The sequence below is a fragment of the Ranitomeya variabilis genome, chromosome 4 (assembly GCF_051348905.1).
Source record: "Ranitomeya variabilis isolate aRanVar5 chromosome 4, aRanVar5.hap1, whole genome shotgun sequence".
Classification (NCBI taxonomy): domain Eukaryota; kingdom Metazoa; phylum Chordata; class Amphibia; order Anura; family Dendrobatidae; genus Ranitomeya; species Ranitomeya variabilis.
This window is the reverse complement of record NC_135235.1, coordinates 273,230,826-273,249,058: the sequence shown is the minus strand read 5'-3', so window position 1 is coordinate 273,249,058 and position 18,233 is coordinate 273,230,826. Positions and strand designations below refer to the sequence as shown.

The window sequence follows — 18,233 nt, the reverse complement described above, 5'->3', positions numbered from 1 at the left end:
AGCCATGGCCGATGATATTGCAGCATCGGCCATGGCTGGATTGTAATATTTCACCATTTTCATAGGTGAAATATTACAAATCGCCCTAATTGGCTGTTTCACTTTCGACAGCCAATCAGAGCGATAGTAGCCACCCCCCCTGGGCTGAAGTACCACTCCCCCTATCCCTGCAGATCGGGTGAAATTTGAGTTAACCCTTTCACCCGATCTGCAGGGACGCGATCATTCCATGACGCCACATAGGCGTCACAGGTCGGATTGGCACCGACTTTCATGACGCCTACGTGGCGTCAAAGGTCGGGAAGGGGTTAAGGTTGTGGTCACCTTCGGCTTTTTAAGAGCATCTCAGGTTGTGTTGAGCCTAAAGGAAAGGAAGTCGTAAGGGACTAGGTGTGCCGCCATATCGCCTGTGTGCATGATACCGAATTAGTGGGGGGCTCCAGGTGCTGAAAACCCCACCAGTTGAACTCTCAGCTGAGTGCTTGGCCCCTTTGACATCACTTATCTCTATTTGGAGAGCCAGGTGTGTCTCATGGACCCATATGGATTCACATAATTCACATTCATGTGGAAGAGAAAGGATGAACAGGTGTAGATCTGAGCTAAACACTCCTGTACCTCGCAAAAATAACAGGGGTCTCAGCAGCCAGATCGCTGATGATTACAACTTCTACTCTATTGGCAAACTTTCGAGAAAGAATAGCGACGAATATCAGGACAGACCCCATTATATCTCAACCGGTGTCAGGACACACACACAGGCGCAAACTTAGAGGGGATGCGGAGGACACTCACCTGTGATACGTTGGCACAACATCATAGAACAGATGGAAAATGTTTCTGACTGTGTAGAAAAGCTGGATGGCGCTGAAAAGAAGGAGAAACGGGGAGAAAGAAAGATTACGACCAGATAAGAACGACAACTAGAATAACCCACCATTAATCCGGCTTCACCTCCGGGGTCCCCGGCCTCACGGATCGCTAAATTACAATCTGACCCAAGTCAAAATCGCAACCACCGTGTGTACAATTGGGTTTTCTGCTTATTATTCCATGGTCGGCATTGATTGATATCACCTCAATACTTTTTTTTATTTCAGCCCTGATTTATTTAGACTGAGATGCGCCCCTTACGGTCTGATGGGGAAATATAGCGAGCAGGATTGTGCCCAATGCTCCCACTTTGATGGTTACTGTTCTGCATTTAGACTTCATCGTTCCACCTCATTGTGTTAAACTCTCAGCAAACATGGCTGTTCACATTGGAAGAATATCGTCAGGTTTGTCCGCCCCCCTTACTGTGTATAAAGCCTTCCAAAGTCCCACCAACGCCATTACCTTGACCCTAGATGTTGAGGAAAAGAAAGGTCGGGCATATTGGATTTCACCATTGGGATCTGGCAATGACTTACTCCCTGCTCACCATTGAGAACTCATGCAAACTCAACTGAGACGAGCGTGCGTGTGCATGGAAGGTCAGAAGGAACAGCTTTTGGCTGCACACACATTCGGCCAATGGCCACACTAATGATTTATAGGCTTAAAAGACTTGGAGGGAATCTATTAAAGGGTTTGTCTCAACTTGTTAAATGGTTAAAATTGCAACGTGCTTGTAAAAACAAAGAACATTGCAACTTATGATTTATTCAAAATGTTATGATTTACAACTCGTTGCCTTTGTTACCGGCTTCATCTGCTGGTGTGGCCGGTTTCCTGGGCAAGGAGCATGTATGTGCATGTAAGAGCAGCTCTGTTGCTGGTCATATTATTGCGCGCCCCCTTGATGCTGGAGGTAAGACCACCTCTTGCAGCACTGGAGCTTCCTCCGATGCGACCTTGCCTCTGCCTGAGCTGTCAATCGTCAGAACACAGGTTCCCTGCAGAAAAAGAGCTTGAAAGCAGAGGCGCGGGGTGTGCTCCAGCAGATTGAAAATTAGACAACTCCTTTAAGGTATGTACGCCAGATTCTGGTTAAAAGAAAAAAAAAAGTATGTTTTTTCATTCAGCGCTCCCCTTCCACAAGGGGGAGGAATGTCTAGATTTCAATTCCGTCCTGAAAGCCCAAGAGGGGACATATTTTTAGGAGACATGAGCATCTAATGCCTTCAAGCTGCCGGATACAACTCTAATGCCCCAATATCTCGGCCCTATAGTAATGGGATCTACATAAAGACGTGTCGACAGGCTGCAAAGAGCATTCCCTTTGGAATATGTAGTGCACATTCTGTTCCTAGATGGCAGATAAGAAATCCCAGACTTACAAAGGATCCATACAACTAACACGTATCCTTCTAGTCCTCGGAGCCACACTCACCAGGGCTTCTTGCTGGCAGTAGCTTCTGAGAGGGTCTGGTAGGCGAGCTCCATCAGCTTCTGTACAGACTCGCTGATCCGGCAGGTGGGCAGCGAGAACGTGTGCTGCCCCATCTTGACTTCGTTTTCTAAAGCTTGAGCTTCATGTGACGGACTCTTCTGTGGTTTCACCTTCTCGCCCCCGGGACTCTGGAGCTTTGGTATACTGACTTTAGAGTCGGGTGTGATCTACAATAAGAAAGCAAAAAAACATGGAGGTCCAGTAAGGAGTGCAGTCACATACAGTGCACGGACCACAGGGTCAAGACCGGGCGCGGGTCTCCTGACCTGCAATCAATAGCCGCATACATGTTTATGATCGTGTTGAGTTCAGGTCAAGCATCGCGGTTAATACTCTGACCGGAAATGTTGGACATGTGAACTGGGCGTTATGGGGCTGGATTTACACCAAACCTTGAAATATTATTCAAGCTCTTGTAAGCCATCATTTCAGATCTCCCTACAATGCAGCGTAATGCAGGTGATTGAAGCCCATTGTACCGATTGTGTTATTACTATTCACACTGGGAACAGGATTTTCTCCTAAAAGGAGTGTCCGGCTTAGAAAAAAAAATATCATCCCACAAGCTGGCAAGACTTTAAAATACAGAATAAGTATTACTTATTGTAGCCGCTGGAGAGCCACCTCTCCACTGATCCTCATCGGTCTTTGCCGACAGGACTGCAGCGGAGGAGCCAGGTCTGCAACCCGTGACCGCTGCAGTCAATCCCTGACTTCATCAGTCTGGTGCCATCACAGGTGAGCCTAGAATTTGATTGCATCAGTCACATATTGGAGAGGGGATGTCACCGCTGTGGACCGGTGTAGAAAAACTGTCCAGGATCAGCAGAAAGGCGGCACTGGAGCGGCAGGGGCTTCAACAGGTAAGTAATGCTTACCGTATGTTGCCATTTTATAGCATTACCTGCCTGAAAATAGAAAACCCCTTTAAAAAGGGTTACCTGAGATTCGGCAGAGCTGCAGGACACAGGCGCAGTCACCAATGTATGATCCTACTCCTACATGATAAAATACTGATGACTTATCCTAAGACTAGCCATCATTATTCAGGCTTTAATTAGGATCACAATATTGATGGCCTATCCGTACGGCTGGGCTGGACTGCCACGACACAGGACATGTAGCTTTGTGCAGCAGCAGCGATATCGGGACAAGCAAGTATCAAAACAAAACAAAAAGGTTCTGACTCTGTGATAGTCAATGTCCGCTACGCTCATGCGCGGTGATGTCTGGATTACATGGTGGATTACTGGGGGACGAGCTGTAGTGTCAGAGGAAGGAGGGGAGATCCGGTCATGTGAACAGATTCCTCTGCGCTCAGGTAATCACTAGTCCATCTAAGGAATCCTTTAACCCTTGCTGGAGAGAATACAGAGGACGTACATCGGACTTTCTCACCTTCACAGTGTTATGGATCTCGGAGGTCATCAGGTTCCTGGCGGTAACGATCACGTCCTGGCATTTCTTGCTTGCAAAGTGAGAGTTAACATTTCGCGCGTATTTTAGAAGTTCGGTGGCGTCGCCCTTCAGGTATTGCATCTCTTTAAGGTCATTCTCAAACTGTTCGGTTGATTTTATAACCTGAATACAAAGAAATGATGATGATGATGATGATGATGATGAACAAGACCGAATTAAAATGGAAACGTTTCCTATTAAATGCTCCCTTGTGTAGTCATTGTTGTTACATCCGTGACGTGGCGCCCCCTGCTGCTTGTGTAATTCCCTCTCAGAACATCCGTGCAACGTGTCCAGCGCTCAGACATTACCCGTATCCTCTTGTACACGAGCAGATGACCGATCAATACTGAAGACGACTTCTCGCCAGCACTAGACACACATGTAGGGCTTTGAGAGAAAATGAAAAGAACAGTGGGGGCGCTCTATCATAGTGCAAAATAGAGCAACAGGTCTGATGCCCGACAGCCACTCCTATCTTTCTCTATGGGGCTGCTGGAAAAAGGAGTGCGGCACTCAGCAGCCCCAAAGGGAACAAACGAAGGGGCAGTCTGACACGTGCACCATTTTAACAGGGATAACTGCCCCGTTTTGACATGACATTGGGGTTAATCCTCGTGTAAATCTGTTGCATGTCCAATACAGAACTCTCTGGGGACAGCCCTGGATTCTTGCTGTGGAACAACACAGCTGAAGTTATAAAGGGGCACTCTGACTCTGGTAGACGCCCACCCAAGATGGAGCCTCCGAGGTTCATTTACGAGAATGCCATATAATACCACAATTCTCCAGCGTAACGGCTGATAATGGCCGATTGATCATGGGTTAGAGAAGAAGCATTCATCCTGGGATCCAATAGTTCAGGACCCCGATTATTTAGTAATTACCTCCTCGTATTGCTCCAGTTTGCTGCTGTTGGTGGGGATGGAGTAGACCAAACAGTCTTTAATGATGGATTCTGAAATATCTTCCCAGATCAGATCACCGAGAACTTCAGCCAGGACCACTTTATTTCCTCCTTCCCCTCGTTTGTTTTCTACGGGTATATCTAGAAAAAAAAAAACAGACAAAAAGGTCACCCCTCAGTAGAGAAGTCATCCCTGAAGTCCGGAGAGACCCTTACTAACCCTTTGCGGGGTTAATCATTCAGTTGTCACCGGAAAACTGGTGTAAAGAATCAAAACATTTGGTGAACTTGTGCAATAATGTGAATGATGTGGTTTTACGGCAGCGCTGCCTCTTACAGAAAGTGATGGAAGGTCTAGCAGAAATGTGATGTTAATTTCTCCCAGAGGATCTGAAGCATCATACTCCACTGGAATTTAGATCAAGCTTGGAGCTTAAGTTGCCAGATTATTAAAGTCCCGCTCTGCTTGGCCTCGAAAAGCGGAGACTATCGGTTCCTCCACATCCCAGGTGTTTGGGTATGCGCCTGTCAATCTAACCCAAAATGACAGCTCGCCCCCAATCGCCCCATATAAATTAACGTTAGGCATGGCCGGGTGTTCATGAGGTTTCCATGGGCAGATATGAGACATGAAAACAAAAAGAGCGGAGGTTAAAATTTCTACTGCCCAAACGTTCATCTACGAAGAGGAAAAGCGAAGAGGCCGTCACGTCATAAGCCCCAGACTCTTGGCCTGTCCTGATGGCTTTCATCCAATCTGCATGGTGGTCTTAAATAACAATCTAAAGAATGTATAAAAAATAATAATAAAGCCAATGAAATACCAAGGCTCAGTCCACACAGAATCTGTGGCAGATAACATGGATGCCTTTTGATCTACCAAGATCATTTGACTTTGACAGATCGGTCATTAATTCCCAGTCTTGGATTTCCATAATCTTTTCATCACTGGGTAGATTAGTGCAGCATCGTAGGCTCTTCTGGCCGTCAAGGAGAAGTGACAGGTCCGCTCTTCTGGTGGCTTCAGCGGCTTATTATTAATACATGCAATTAAAAAAAAAAAAAACGGGTGACGATCACTCCAGGGTTGTGTTTATCAGTGCTGGAGTGGTGCTACCAACCTAAGGTCCCTGTCCCATGACTTATACTTACCCGTCGAAGTCCTCACCTTTTATCGGTACCGCTCCAGTCCCGCTATCTTATAACTGCAACTTCCGACTGCCCGGAAGTCAGAGGTGACGATCACAAGCTCTCAAAGTAAGTCTATGAGCACCACAACACATTGAGAAGAGACGGGCAGCAAACACTGGAGCGATCCGGCAGGTCACAACCTGCTGAAGTCCAACTGGAGTGACGCTGATAGAAGGTGAAGACGGTGGTGGGCGAGTATAAGACTAGGGTCAGGGACCTCAGAATAGAAGCACCACTGCAATACAACAACAAAATGGTGGTGGAATCTGATGAAAGATTCCATTTAAATGTAAGGTTAGAGGCTTCCTAACGTCAAGGAGAGATACCCAAAGCACTGATCTTGTGGGAGGCATACAGCACTGGTATTTGTGGTATACGTTCCCATCACTTCCCGTGTAGGAGTGCCGGCTGTGCCGATATTCTGGAGGAACCTCCTCTGTCTCAGGTGTACGTCGCACACGATGTGACGTGATGTGTGTATACGAGGCAGTGACTAATCCTTCCTGATACATTATATTATAGAACCTCGCTGGCTCCTCACCTAGTAAGTGCTTGTGCAGCAGCTCCAGCACCTGCTTCAGCTTCAGGAACACCTCTGCGGGCGGCGGGTGCGTCTGGTCGCTCTTGAGGCTGTCGAAGCGCAGTACGACCCCCTGAGGCTGCTTCTCCACGAGGACGTGGAGAGATGGAAACGACACCAGAGGCTTGAGGATGAAGTTCAGGAGCAGTTGACCTGAGGGACAGAGCCGGAGCGTTTACGCACCGCCTTATTACAAGAAAAGCGTCTACCTGCTGCCTTTAACCCGATTAAACGTGGTCTTGGCGGGTGTATGGGGCGGGCTCAGGAGCCGAGGCTCCACCATACCAGGAAGATGCGAGCTGTGATTCACAGCCGGCATCTGCCTGTAACAGTCACGGCTTAGCTCCGGTGTTTAACCTTTCAAATGCCAGTCAACCAGACAATGTCTTCATTGCCAATAATCTTCGTGTAAAAATGTCAGCAGGCACCAATCAGATCCGCACTGTTATTAGAAGCCAGTTCAAAACAGCTGACTTGTGCTGGAAAAGGTGCGGGCTCACTGCCGGAGTCCACACCAAACAGGGAGAGGCGTCCAATGACGGATAAATCCGTCATAGGTTTTTAAGGGGTTAAAATCCTGGGTTTTACAGTACCAACAAAAGCTAGCGGGTTTTGCCTGCAGAAAAAAAAAATGCAGCAAAAAAGTGTGAACATAGCCTAATTGGGACGTCCAAGGTCCGTGTCCCATCAAAATAATATCAAACCATCAGGATCTTACTGAAAAACTTCAGTTTTGTGTTCAGCTCTCCCAGAATGGCTAAGGCCTGGAGGACAGATCCCAGAATTGGCGCAGAACCGGTGTCGTCCGGTGACAGCAGGGTGCACAAGTGCAGTTCGGTTTTCAAGACCATTTCCAGACTTGAGTAATCTGAAAGTAAAAAATTAACAAAGAAAATCAAGTGTATTCCACACTGATCCAATGTATCGTAACCCAATGTGCCAGTAAAAGGAGAGAGCGCCCCACTGGAGGGGGTGTGGTGGCACCCAGACTTTGGGGAGGCAGCCGTAAGAGAGACTGAAGTGTGACTTGGAGATTTCTGAGACTTCCACCCTTTATACGGAGGTTGGTACCTTTGGATGGGGGCAGCTTCCACACCGCCAGCTTCTGCCACTCCTCCCCGAGGTGGTACAGCATGTTCTGCTTCTGCACCGTCAGCTCGATTCCCAGAGATTTCAGCACCTTCAGCTCAAAGCCTTTCCGAGACTTGAGGATTTTCAGACAGTTTTGCGCCTGAGATTGAAAAGAGAAAATCGATCGTGTCCTGTAATCGTACATTCCCATGGCGGATTTACCCCACAGATTGTGGCCGGAGAATCAGCTGCAAAATATTGTCTCAGCATTGTGGATAAGCATTTAAGAAATGGGACTCATTCACATTGAAGTGACCTGCGGTGCTGTGAAAATGGCTGCAAAACTGGAGCCCATTTGGCCATTGACAACTTTACTAACAATTTCCCACTTCAGAAAAATCCATCCTGTGTGGACATGAGCCGGAATGACGCTCTCCTGCGCCCATCACTTGCTCCCTATTTGGTCTCTGAGCGGTAAACCACAGATCGCGACAAAACTGGGATACGCCGTAACATTGGTGGCCGTAACATTGGTGGTCGGACTGCCAGCACAGGCTCTTCACAACAACTGGCATTACCAGCTGGAAAACATGGCTGCAAGATTGTTATAGGCATGCTCTATGACCTGTGCAGAGGTCGCTGTGCAGGGAGGGAGGAGGGGGAGTGACACATAAATGTGGGATCTTGTGTTATCTACAAATAGGTTATAGTTACATTAATTGTAATGGGAAAGTGTCGTGGGCAGTCATGCTCAGGGCAAGAAGGGTGAGGAGGCGAGCTGTAACATCAACAACCAGGAATCACTGTTCTTGATCTATAATTTGGCAAACCTTTTTTTACTGTAATGGGAGTCATGCAGACATGCTCTGGGATTTCTGCAGAGGACATTGTACAGGAGGAGGAAGAGGAGAGCTGTGACATTCCCCACTGTGAATGGTGGATCCTGTGTTATCTACTGTATATAGAGGAGTTATCAGTCATTGTACAGGAGGAGGAGGTGAGCTGTGACATCACCTATTGTGAATGGTGGATCCTGTGTTACCTACTGTATATAGAGGTGTTATCAGTCATTGTACAGGAGGAGGAGGTGAGCTGTGATCTCACCTATTGTGAATGATGGATCCTGTGTTATCTACTGTATATAGAGGTGTTATCAGTCATTGTACAGGAGGAGGAGGTGAGCTGTGACATCACCTATTGTGAATGGTGGATCCTGTGTTACCTACTGTATATAGAGGTGTTATCAGTCATTGTACAGGAGGAGGTGAGCTGTGACATCACCTATTGTGAATGGTGGATCCTGTGTTACCTACTGTATATAGAGGTGTTATCAGTCATTGTACAGGAGGAGGAGGTGAGCTGTGACATCACCTATTGTGAATGGTGGATCCTGTGTTACCTACTGTATATAGAGGTGTTATCAGTCATTGTACAGGAGGAGGAGGTGAGCTGTGATCTCACCTATGCACCTATGTATTGTTATATCTATGGTTCCTCAACCCACACATTTTCTTACTTTGCCGTCTTTATATCTTTTTAAAAACTGTTACATGTTTTTCTTGTTCCAGGAAAAAAAAAAGAAAGAATGACAGTATTGCTAAATTTCCCAATAAAACAATATAAAATACTGTAACTTTATAAATAGGACATAGCGCGGCACGGTGATTTATGGCCGTATTAGTCACTTACCTTTTCCAGTTGCTCGGCGGCGCTGATGTAGTTCCTCTCGGACAAGGCGGCGTTGTACATCTCTATTGCGCTATTAAACTGAAACAGGAGACAAGTAATCAAGTGTCAGAAGGATAAATCTATAGATCAGATTATTCTATATGCACCGCCTGTGGTGACAGCACCACACAGGGAGGTCGTGCCGTCGCTGGGGAGCGAGTCGTGTGTTGGGGTCTCTCAAACTCTTTTTACGATGCTCAGTCTTTATTCACAGCCAGAAAGCCACAGACGTGGAGGAAGGGGATTGTCAGCACATTAGGGGGAGATGTAGAGAAATGGGCCCAGATTAGAGATGGAAGAAGATGGATAAATGAGAAGGGCGCACTGCGACTCCTCCACGTTACCCCTTATTTCGGGACGACTCTTCTGCCCTGGTCTCATGGAGGGGAGCGCAGCAGTCACAGCGACGCTCACCCCCCCATGACTGTCACTTTCATCCATACCAATGTCGTAGCAGAGATCAGTTATATAAAGTGATGGCGTATCGTTAGCATCTGTGATTGACTGCAGACACCCCAACTGATCCCCAAAATGAAGGGGCTGCAGCGCGGATACAGAGCAATCGGTCCTACACTTTATCTGCACGGCGGTGGCACCGCCGCACACTGTGCGGGGGAACTACAGCACAATCCTTGTTACTTTATCTCTCCTGGATCCTGCCACAAGTGCTGTGTCCTCGGTCTGCGGCTATGTGCACACGTTGCGGAATCTACCGTCGATTTTTCCACACAGATTCCTAAAAATCCACAGGTAAAACGCTCTGCGTTTTACCTGAAGATTTATTGCGGAATTACTGCGTTTTTCAACAGCGGTTTTACACCTGCAGATTCTTATTATGGAGCAGGTGTAAAACACTGTGGAATCCGCACAAAGAATTGACATGCTGAGGAATAAACAATGCTGTGTTTCTGCGCGGTTTTTTCCGCACCATGTGCTCTGCGGATTTTGTTTTCCATAGGTTTACATGGTACTGTACAACGCATGGAAAACTGCTGCAGATCCACAGCGTCAAATCCGCAACGTGTGAACATACCCTAAAGCCCCCGACTCTCTGCTCCTCTGTGCTCCAGGATGCCATTGCAACCCGCTGCGCTCCTTTGACATCACTCTACCAGCCGGCTCAGGCAGTGAAGTATCTCCTGAGGATTCGGGGTATTGGCATGTGCCACTAAGGCCCCAACCCTGTGTCCTTCACTTATCTGCATCTCCGATCTGATGACCCAGTGAGCCAACCAACCTATCCAGCTCTGCTATTCCGACATACCCAGCTCTGCTATGCAGCCACTCTCTGCTTCTTCTCTGTGTGCCCCCCCGGACCCTCCCAGCTCCGCTTAGGCCATGTGCACACGTTGCGGTTTCTTACTGCGGATCCGCAGTTTTCCATGCGGTGTACAGTAGCATGTAAACCTATGGAAAATAAAAACCGCTGTGCACATGCTGAGGAAAAAAACGCGCGGAAACGCAGCGGTTTATTTTCTGCAGCATGTCAATTCTTTGTGCGGATTCCGCAGCAGTTTTACACCTGCTCCATAATAGAAAACCGCAGCAGAAACCGCACAAAAACCGCTGTAAATCCGCGATAAAACCGCAGGAAAAAACGCAGTGTTTTTGCCCTGCGGATTTATCAAAATCAGTGCGGAAAAATTCGCACACCATTCCGCACATAGCCTTACATTGACATGTCCTCAAATATACTGCTACCGAGTGTCACTCGACCTAAGTAACTCTGCTCCATGGCTTCAGTGAGCCTCGCTCTATCTGCATCGCACACCACACACTCATCCAGACTGAGGGTCTCGGGGGTCCACCTCACCAGGCGAGGCATAATCCTTAAGGAAGTGAACGGGGTCGACTGTAATCCAAGAACAGCGGATGGACAGGGGAAACAAAGAGGCCACTGCACTAACTCTGCAGCCCCCTTTATCCTTTGGATGGGTGGGAGTCTCAGTGGTCGGATACTGATCATGTGGCACCCCCTCCTGGCGTATGATGGCGGTATCCGGCGCTCACCTCCTGCAGCTGCCGCAGCACCGCCAGGATCATGGTGTTCCTCTCCAGCTGATGCTTCAGTTCGGTGAATTCGCTGATCGCCACTTTCAGCTCATTCTGAACCTGAAGAGATAAAAGGAAAATACTGTCCAGTCAGAAGTAAGACCCCCGCGGCTCTGTAGGGTCCGGCGAAGTCTGCAGGGGTCCCCACAATCCAGTAAAAATTACCTGCAACATGACTGTTCAGCTCAGTGGGAACACGGCGACACCAAACTGTCCTACAATAAATAACCCATACTTACCTTCTGCAGCATGCAACCAAAATGACGCCCTCCCGCGGGTGTACCAAGATGGCCACCATGGGGCTTCACAACCCACTGAATAACAAGAGTCGATGCATGCGCCATTGAACTGCTGCTGTCATTGATTGGTTAGAGGCAGGAGCAGGCCGGGTATGGTGCAGGCTCAGCTCCTGAGCTCGCTCCATACACCTGCACCTGATATGAATGTATGCAAATCGTCTCTTCTAAGAGTAAGAGGACTAGAACTCTGGCGCCACCTGTTGGAAGTAGCAATCCTAACAGTCAACATCAACCCTTTAACGAGCCTTGTCACATGACTTAGGATAATAGCCAAACCAGAATCCCAATTTGCAGACACGGTGTTTCAGGGTACTGCCCCTCATCAGAGCAAAGTATGAGGACTGATCTGACCAGGTGAGAAGCTAATTACCCCTTAGATAAATGTTATATGTCAAGACGGGGTAATGGGGGTATTTTATAATTGATGGGAGGACAACTTATGAGACACAGAGGTGCAGTTCGGCCTTATTCACAGGGAGCTGTGGGACAGTCCCGTGCAGAGCGGGAAGAACCATGAGGAGGACACAGAACCATAAGGGCATTGTGGCCCATTTATTTTCAGGATCAATAGGGGTCCCAGACATCACAGACGGGGGGACGCCTCTACCCCACCGGAGACATCACAGACGGCGGCTCTTCCTCCGGACTCACCTCGTTTTCTATAGTTGACTTTAGCACGTCCACGTCCCGATGCAGACTGCTCACCTGGGCCACCAGGTCCTCGGCGCTCTGCATGCTGGGGAGGAACTCGTCATATTTCTTATTAATCATGTCGCAGACTTCGCCCTGTGGAGACAGAAGGACGGGACGTCACAGTACATCACACAGGTCCGCAGAGGTGTCACTGGGGTCAGCGGGGCGACGGACGGTGTAAGATACAGCAATATGGAGGAGAACACTGCACGGGGGCACAGAGCGCCCATCACACAGGACCACAGCGGTGTCAGCGAGGCGATGGACGGTGTAAGGTCCAGCAATATGGAGGAGAACACTGCACGGGGGCACAGAGCGCCCATCACACAGGTCCACAGTGGTGTCACTGGGGTCAGCGGGGCGACGGACGGTATAAGATACAGCAATATGGAGGAGAACGCTGCACGGGGGGCACAGAGCGCCCATCACACAGGACCACAGCGGTGTCACTGGGGTCAGCGGGGCGACGGACGGTGTAAGGTCCAGCAATATGGAGGAGACAGCTGCAGGGGGGGCACAGAGCGCCCATCACACAGGACAGCAGCGGTATCACTAGGGTCAGAGGGGTGATGGACGGTGTAAGGTCCAGCAATATGGAGGAGAACGCCCATCACACAGATCCACAGCGGTGTCACTGGGGTCAGAGGGGCGACGGACGGTGTAAGGTCCAGCAATATGGAGGAGAACGCTGCACGGGAGGCACAGAGCGCCCATCACACAGGTCCACAGTGGTGTCACTGGGGTCAGCGGGGCGACGGACGGTATAAGATACAGCAATATGGAGGAGAACGCTGCACGGGGGGCACAGAGCGCCCATCACACAGGACCACAGCGGTGTCACTGGGGTCAGCGGGGCGACGGACGGTGTAAGGTCCAGCAATATGGAGGAGACAGCTGCAGGGGGGGCACAGAGCGCCCATCACACAGGACAGCAGCGGTATCACTAGGGTCAGAGGGGTGATGGACGGTGTAAGGTCCAGCAATATGGAGGAGAACGCCCATCACACAGATCCACAGCGGTGTCACTGGGGTCAGAGGGGCGACGGACGGTGTAAGGTCCAGCAATATGGAGGAGAACGCTGCACGGGGGCACAGAGCGCCCATCACACAGGACCACAGCGGTGTCAGCGAGGCGATGGACGGTGTAAGGTCCAGCAATATGGAGGAGAACACTGCACGGGGGCACAGAGCGCCCATCACACAGGTCCACAGTGGTGTCACTGGGGTCAGCGGGGCGACGGACGGTATAAGATACAGCAATATGGAGGAGAACGCTGCACGGGGGCACAGAGCGCCCATCACACAGGACCACAGCGGTGTCAGCGAGGCGATGTAAGGTCCAGCAATATGGAGGAGAACACTGCACGGGGGCACAGAGCGCCCATCACACAGATCCACAGCGGTGTCACTGGGGTCAGAGGGGCGACGGACGGTGTAAGGTCCAGCAATATGGAGGAGAACGCTGCACGGGAGGCACAGAGCGCCCATCACAGGTCTGCAGCGGTGTCACTGGGGTCAGAGGGGCGACGGACAGTGTAAGGTCCAGCAATATGGAGGAGAACGCTGCACGGGGGCACAGAGCGCCCATCACACAGGACCGCAGCGGTGTCACTGGGGTCAGCGGGGCGACGGACGGTGTAAGGTCCAGCAATATGGAGAACGCTGCACGGGGGGCACAGAGCGCCCATCACACAGGTCCGCAGCGGTGTCACTGGGGTCAGCGGGGCGACGGACGGTGTAAGGTCCAGCAATATGGAGAACACTGCACGGGGGGCACAGAGCACCCATCACACAGGTCCGCAGCGGTGTCACGGGGGGTCAGCGAGACAACGGACTGTGTAAGGTCCAGCAATATGGAGGAGACAGCCACACGGGTGGCACAGAGCGCCCATCACACAGGACCGCAGCGGTGTCACTGGGGTCAGCGGGGCGACGGACGGTGTAAGGTCCAGCAATATGGAGACGAACGCTGCACGGGGGGCACAGAGCGCCCATCACAGGTCCGCAGCGGTATCACTGGGGTCAGCGGGGCGACGAATGGTGTAAGGTCCAGCAATATGGAGAAGAACGCTGCACGGGGGGCACAGAGCGCCCATCACACAGGTCCGCAGCGGTGTCACTGGGGCGACGGACCGTGTAAGGTCCAGCAGTATGGAGGAGAACGCTGCACGGGGGTCACAGAGCGCCCATCACACAGGTCCGCAGCGGTGTCACTGGGGTCAGCGGGGCGACGGACGGTGTAAGGTCCAGCAGTATGGAGGAGAACGCTGCACGGGGGCACAGAGCGCCCATCACATAGGTCCGCAGCGGTGTCACTGGAGTCAGCAGGGCGACGGACGGTGTGCGGTCCAGCAGTATGGAGGAGAATGCTGCACGGGGGGCACCGAGCGCCCATCACAGGTCCACAGCAGTATCACTGGGGTCAGCGGGGCGACGGATGGTGTAAGGTCCAGCAATATGGAGAAGAACGCTGCACGGGGGGCACAGAGCGCCCATCACACAGGTCCACAGCGGTGTCACTGGGGTCAGCAGGGCGACGGAAGGTGTAAGGTCCAGCAATATGGAGAACACTGCACGGGGGCACAGAGCGCCCATCACAGGTCCGCAGCGGTGTCACTGGGGTCAGCGGGGCGACGGACGGTGTAAGGTCCAGCAGTATGGAGAACGCTGCACGGGGGTCACAGAGCGCCCATCACACAGGTCCGCAGCGGTGTCACTGGGGTCAGCGGGGCGACGGACGGTGTAAGGTCCAGCAGTATGGAGGAGAATGCTGCATGGGGGGCACCAAGCGCCCATCACACAGGTCCGCAGCGGTGTCACTGGGGTCAGAGGGGCGACGGACCGTGTAAGGTCCAGCAGTATGGAGAACGCTGCACGGGGGTCACAGAGCGCCCATCACACAGGTCCGCAGCGGTGTCACTGGGGTCAGCGGGGCGACGGACGGTGTAAGGTCCAGCAGTATGGAGGAGAAGGCTGCACGGGGGGCACAGAGCGCCCATCACACAGGACCACAGCGGTGTCACTGGGGCGACGGACAGTGTAAGATCCAGCAGTATGGAGGAGAATGCTGCACGGGGGGCACAGAGCGCCCATCACAGGTCCGCAGCGGTGTCACTGGGGTCAGCAGGGCGATGGACGGTGTAAGGTCCAGCAATATGGAGGAGAACACTGCACGGGGGGCACAGAGCGCCCATCACACAGGACCGCAGCGGTGTCACTGGGGTCAGCGGGGCGACGGACGGTGTAAGGTCCAGCAATATGGAGGAGAACGCTGCACGGGGGGCACAGAGCGCCCATCACATAGGTCCGCAGCGGTGTCACTGGAGTCAGCGGGGCGACGGATGGTGTACGGTCCAGCAGTATGGAGGAGAATGCTGCACGGGGGGCACCGAGCGCCCATCACAGGTCCGCAGCGGCGTCACTGGAGTCAGCGGGGCGACGGACGGTGTAAGGTCCAGCAATATGGAGAACGCTGCACGGGGGGCACAGAGCGCCCATCACACAGGTCCGCAGCGGTGTCAGCGGGGCGACGGACGGTGTAAGGTCCAGCAATATGGAGGAGAACGCTGCACGGGGGGCACAGAGCGCCCATCACACAGGTCCGCAGCGGTGTCACTGGGGTCAGCGGGGCGACGGACGGTGTAAGGTCCAGCAATATGGAGAACACTGCACGGGGGGCACAGAGCGCCCATCACACAGGCCGCAGCGGTGTCACGGGGGGGCAGCGAGACAACGGACTGTGTAAGGTCCAGCAATATGGAGGAGACAGCCACACGGGTGGCACAGAGCGCCCATCACACAGGACCGCAGCGGTGTCACTGGGGTCAGCGGGGCGACGGACGGTGTAAGGTCCAGCAATATGGAGACGAACGCTGCACGGGGGGCACAGAGCGCCCATCACAGGTCCGCAGCGGTATCACTGGGGTCAGCGGGGCGACGGATGGTGTAAGGTCCAGCAATATGGAGACGAACGCTGCACGGGGGGCACAGAGCGCCCATCACAGGTCCGCAGCGGTATCACTGGGGTCAGCGGGGCGACGGATGGTGCAAGGTCCAGCAATATGGAGGAGACAGCCACACGGGTGGCACAGAGCGCCCATCACACAGGTCCACAGCGGTGTCACTGGGGTCAGCAGGGCGACGGAAGGTGTAAGGTCCAGCAATATGGAGAACACTGCACGGGGGCACAGAGCGCCCATCACAGGTCCACAGCGGTGTCACTGGGGTCAGCGGGGCGACGGACGGTGTAAGGTCCAGCAGTATGGAGGAGAATGCTGCACGGGGGTCACAGAGCGCCCATCACACAGGTCCGCAGCGGTGTCACTGGGGTCAGCGGGGCGACGGACGGTGTAAGGTCCAGCAGTATGGAGGAGAAGGCTGCACGGGGGGCACAGAGCGCCCATCACACAGGACCACAGCGGTGTCACTGGGGCGACGGACAGTGTAAGATCCAGCAGTATGGAGAATGCTGCACGGGGGGCACAGAGCGCCCATCACAGGTCCGCAGCGGTGTCACTGGGGTCAGCAGGGCGATGGACGGTGTAAGGTCCAGCAATATGGAGGAGAACGCTGCACGGGGGGCACCGAGCGCCCATCACACAGGACCGCAGCGGTGTCACTGGGGTCAGAGGGGCGACGGACGGTGTAAGGTCCAGCAATAAGCAGAAAACAATACACCTGCCAGCCCTTCACACAGTGTGAACAGGGGCCTACCGCTAGTTCTGCAGTCACTGCAGTCCAGGTGTATTGTTTTATACATTGTGCCCTTCATGTCACATGACCAGGCCCGGGGTCCTGACAGGAGGTCTTACAGAGGGACCCTCCGCCATAGGATTCCCAGCACTTACCTTCACTTCTTCCACCCTCCGGGACAGGCGACTGATCTTTACTCCCAAATCCTCCTTCTCCAGGCGCCCAGAATGCGCCAACACCTCGGTCACAAAGGACGCCATCCCGCCTGCCAACTCCGCCGTCCCGGGCGCTGACGGGGCCGCATTCAAACCCTGGAATTCAACCTACCCATAAAGGCATGCCGGGAAATGTAGTCCAGCGCTGGCTGTGTGACGGTCTAGTCTGTAACGAATAGACTACAATATCCGGCATGCACAGCGACATTGCAGCTGACAGCTCCGTACGGCTTTAGCTTTGTGTGCGCAAAGGATGATGGAATATAAAGTCCACACTCCACAGTAAGTTCTCAAAAGATTATACGTTTTATCAACATGGACTACAATTCCCGAAAGTAACCGGCGGCCTTGTTTTACGACGGAATCTTGAAAAACAGGATGTGATATCATGATAAAGAGGTGGCTGCCGGGAAATGTAGTTTATGCATATGATGTGACTATAGCAGCTGTTGTAAATGTAAATGTATAACGCATTGAATGTAAACAGCCGTAAACGTACTGCACTGCCCTCTTGTGGGAAAGTTCGGGAAGTAATTTATACTTAATGTACATTTTTAATAGGAAAGTAATAAACTGAAATGGCACTATAAATACTGCCACCTTGTGGAAAAGTGATGCTCTGCACTGTGAATACTGCCATCTTGTGGAAAAGCATTGCACTGCACTGTAAATACCGTCACCTTGTGGTAAAGTGATTGTACTGCAATGTAAATACTGCCTCCTTGTGGTAAAGTGATTGTACTGCAATGTAAATACCGTCACCTTGTGGTAAAGTGATATACTGCAATGTAAATACTGCCTCCTTGTGGTAAAGTGATATACTGCAATGTAAATACCGTCACCTTGTGGTAAAGTGATATACTGCAATGTAAATACTGCCACCTTCTGGTAAAGACTTGCACTACAATGTAAATACTGCCACCTTCTGGTAAAGACTTGCACTACAATGTAAATACTGCCACCTTGTGGTAAA

General features: G+C 51.7%; 1 protein-coding gene across 1 annotated transcript in view; it reads right to left on the bottom strand.

The window, feature by feature from the left end:
• ZW10 (zw10 kinetochore protein) overlaps nucleotides 1–17,413 on the bottom strand; it is a 37,677-nt gene extending 20,264 nt beyond the window's left edge. The window contains exons 1-11 of the mRNA XM_077249971.1: nucleotides 17,201–17,413; nucleotides 12,312–12,446; nucleotides 11,320–11,421; nucleotides 9,271–9,348; nucleotides 7,582–7,741; nucleotides 7,229–7,378; nucleotides 6,472–6,663; nucleotides 4,720–4,880; nucleotides 3,773–3,955; nucleotides 2,315–2,541; nucleotides 796–867 (exon numbers count right to left, since the gene is read on the bottom strand). Coding sequence (XP_077106086.1) covers nucleotides 796–867; nucleotides 2,315–2,541; nucleotides 3,773–3,955; nucleotides 4,720–4,880; nucleotides 6,472–6,663; nucleotides 7,229–7,378; nucleotides 7,582–7,741; nucleotides 9,271–9,348; nucleotides 11,320–11,421; nucleotides 12,312–12,446; nucleotides 17,201–17,305 — 1,565 coding nt within the window. The 5' untranslated portion in view covers nucleotides 17,306–17,413. The remainder of the gene's footprint in view (nucleotides 1–795; nucleotides 868–2,314; nucleotides 2,542–3,772; nucleotides 3,956–4,719; nucleotides 4,881–6,471; nucleotides 6,664–7,228; nucleotides 7,379–7,581; nucleotides 7,742–9,270; nucleotides 9,349–11,319; nucleotides 11,422–12,311; nucleotides 12,447–17,200) is intronic.
• Nucleotides 17,414–18,233: the final 820 nt, after the last annotated feature.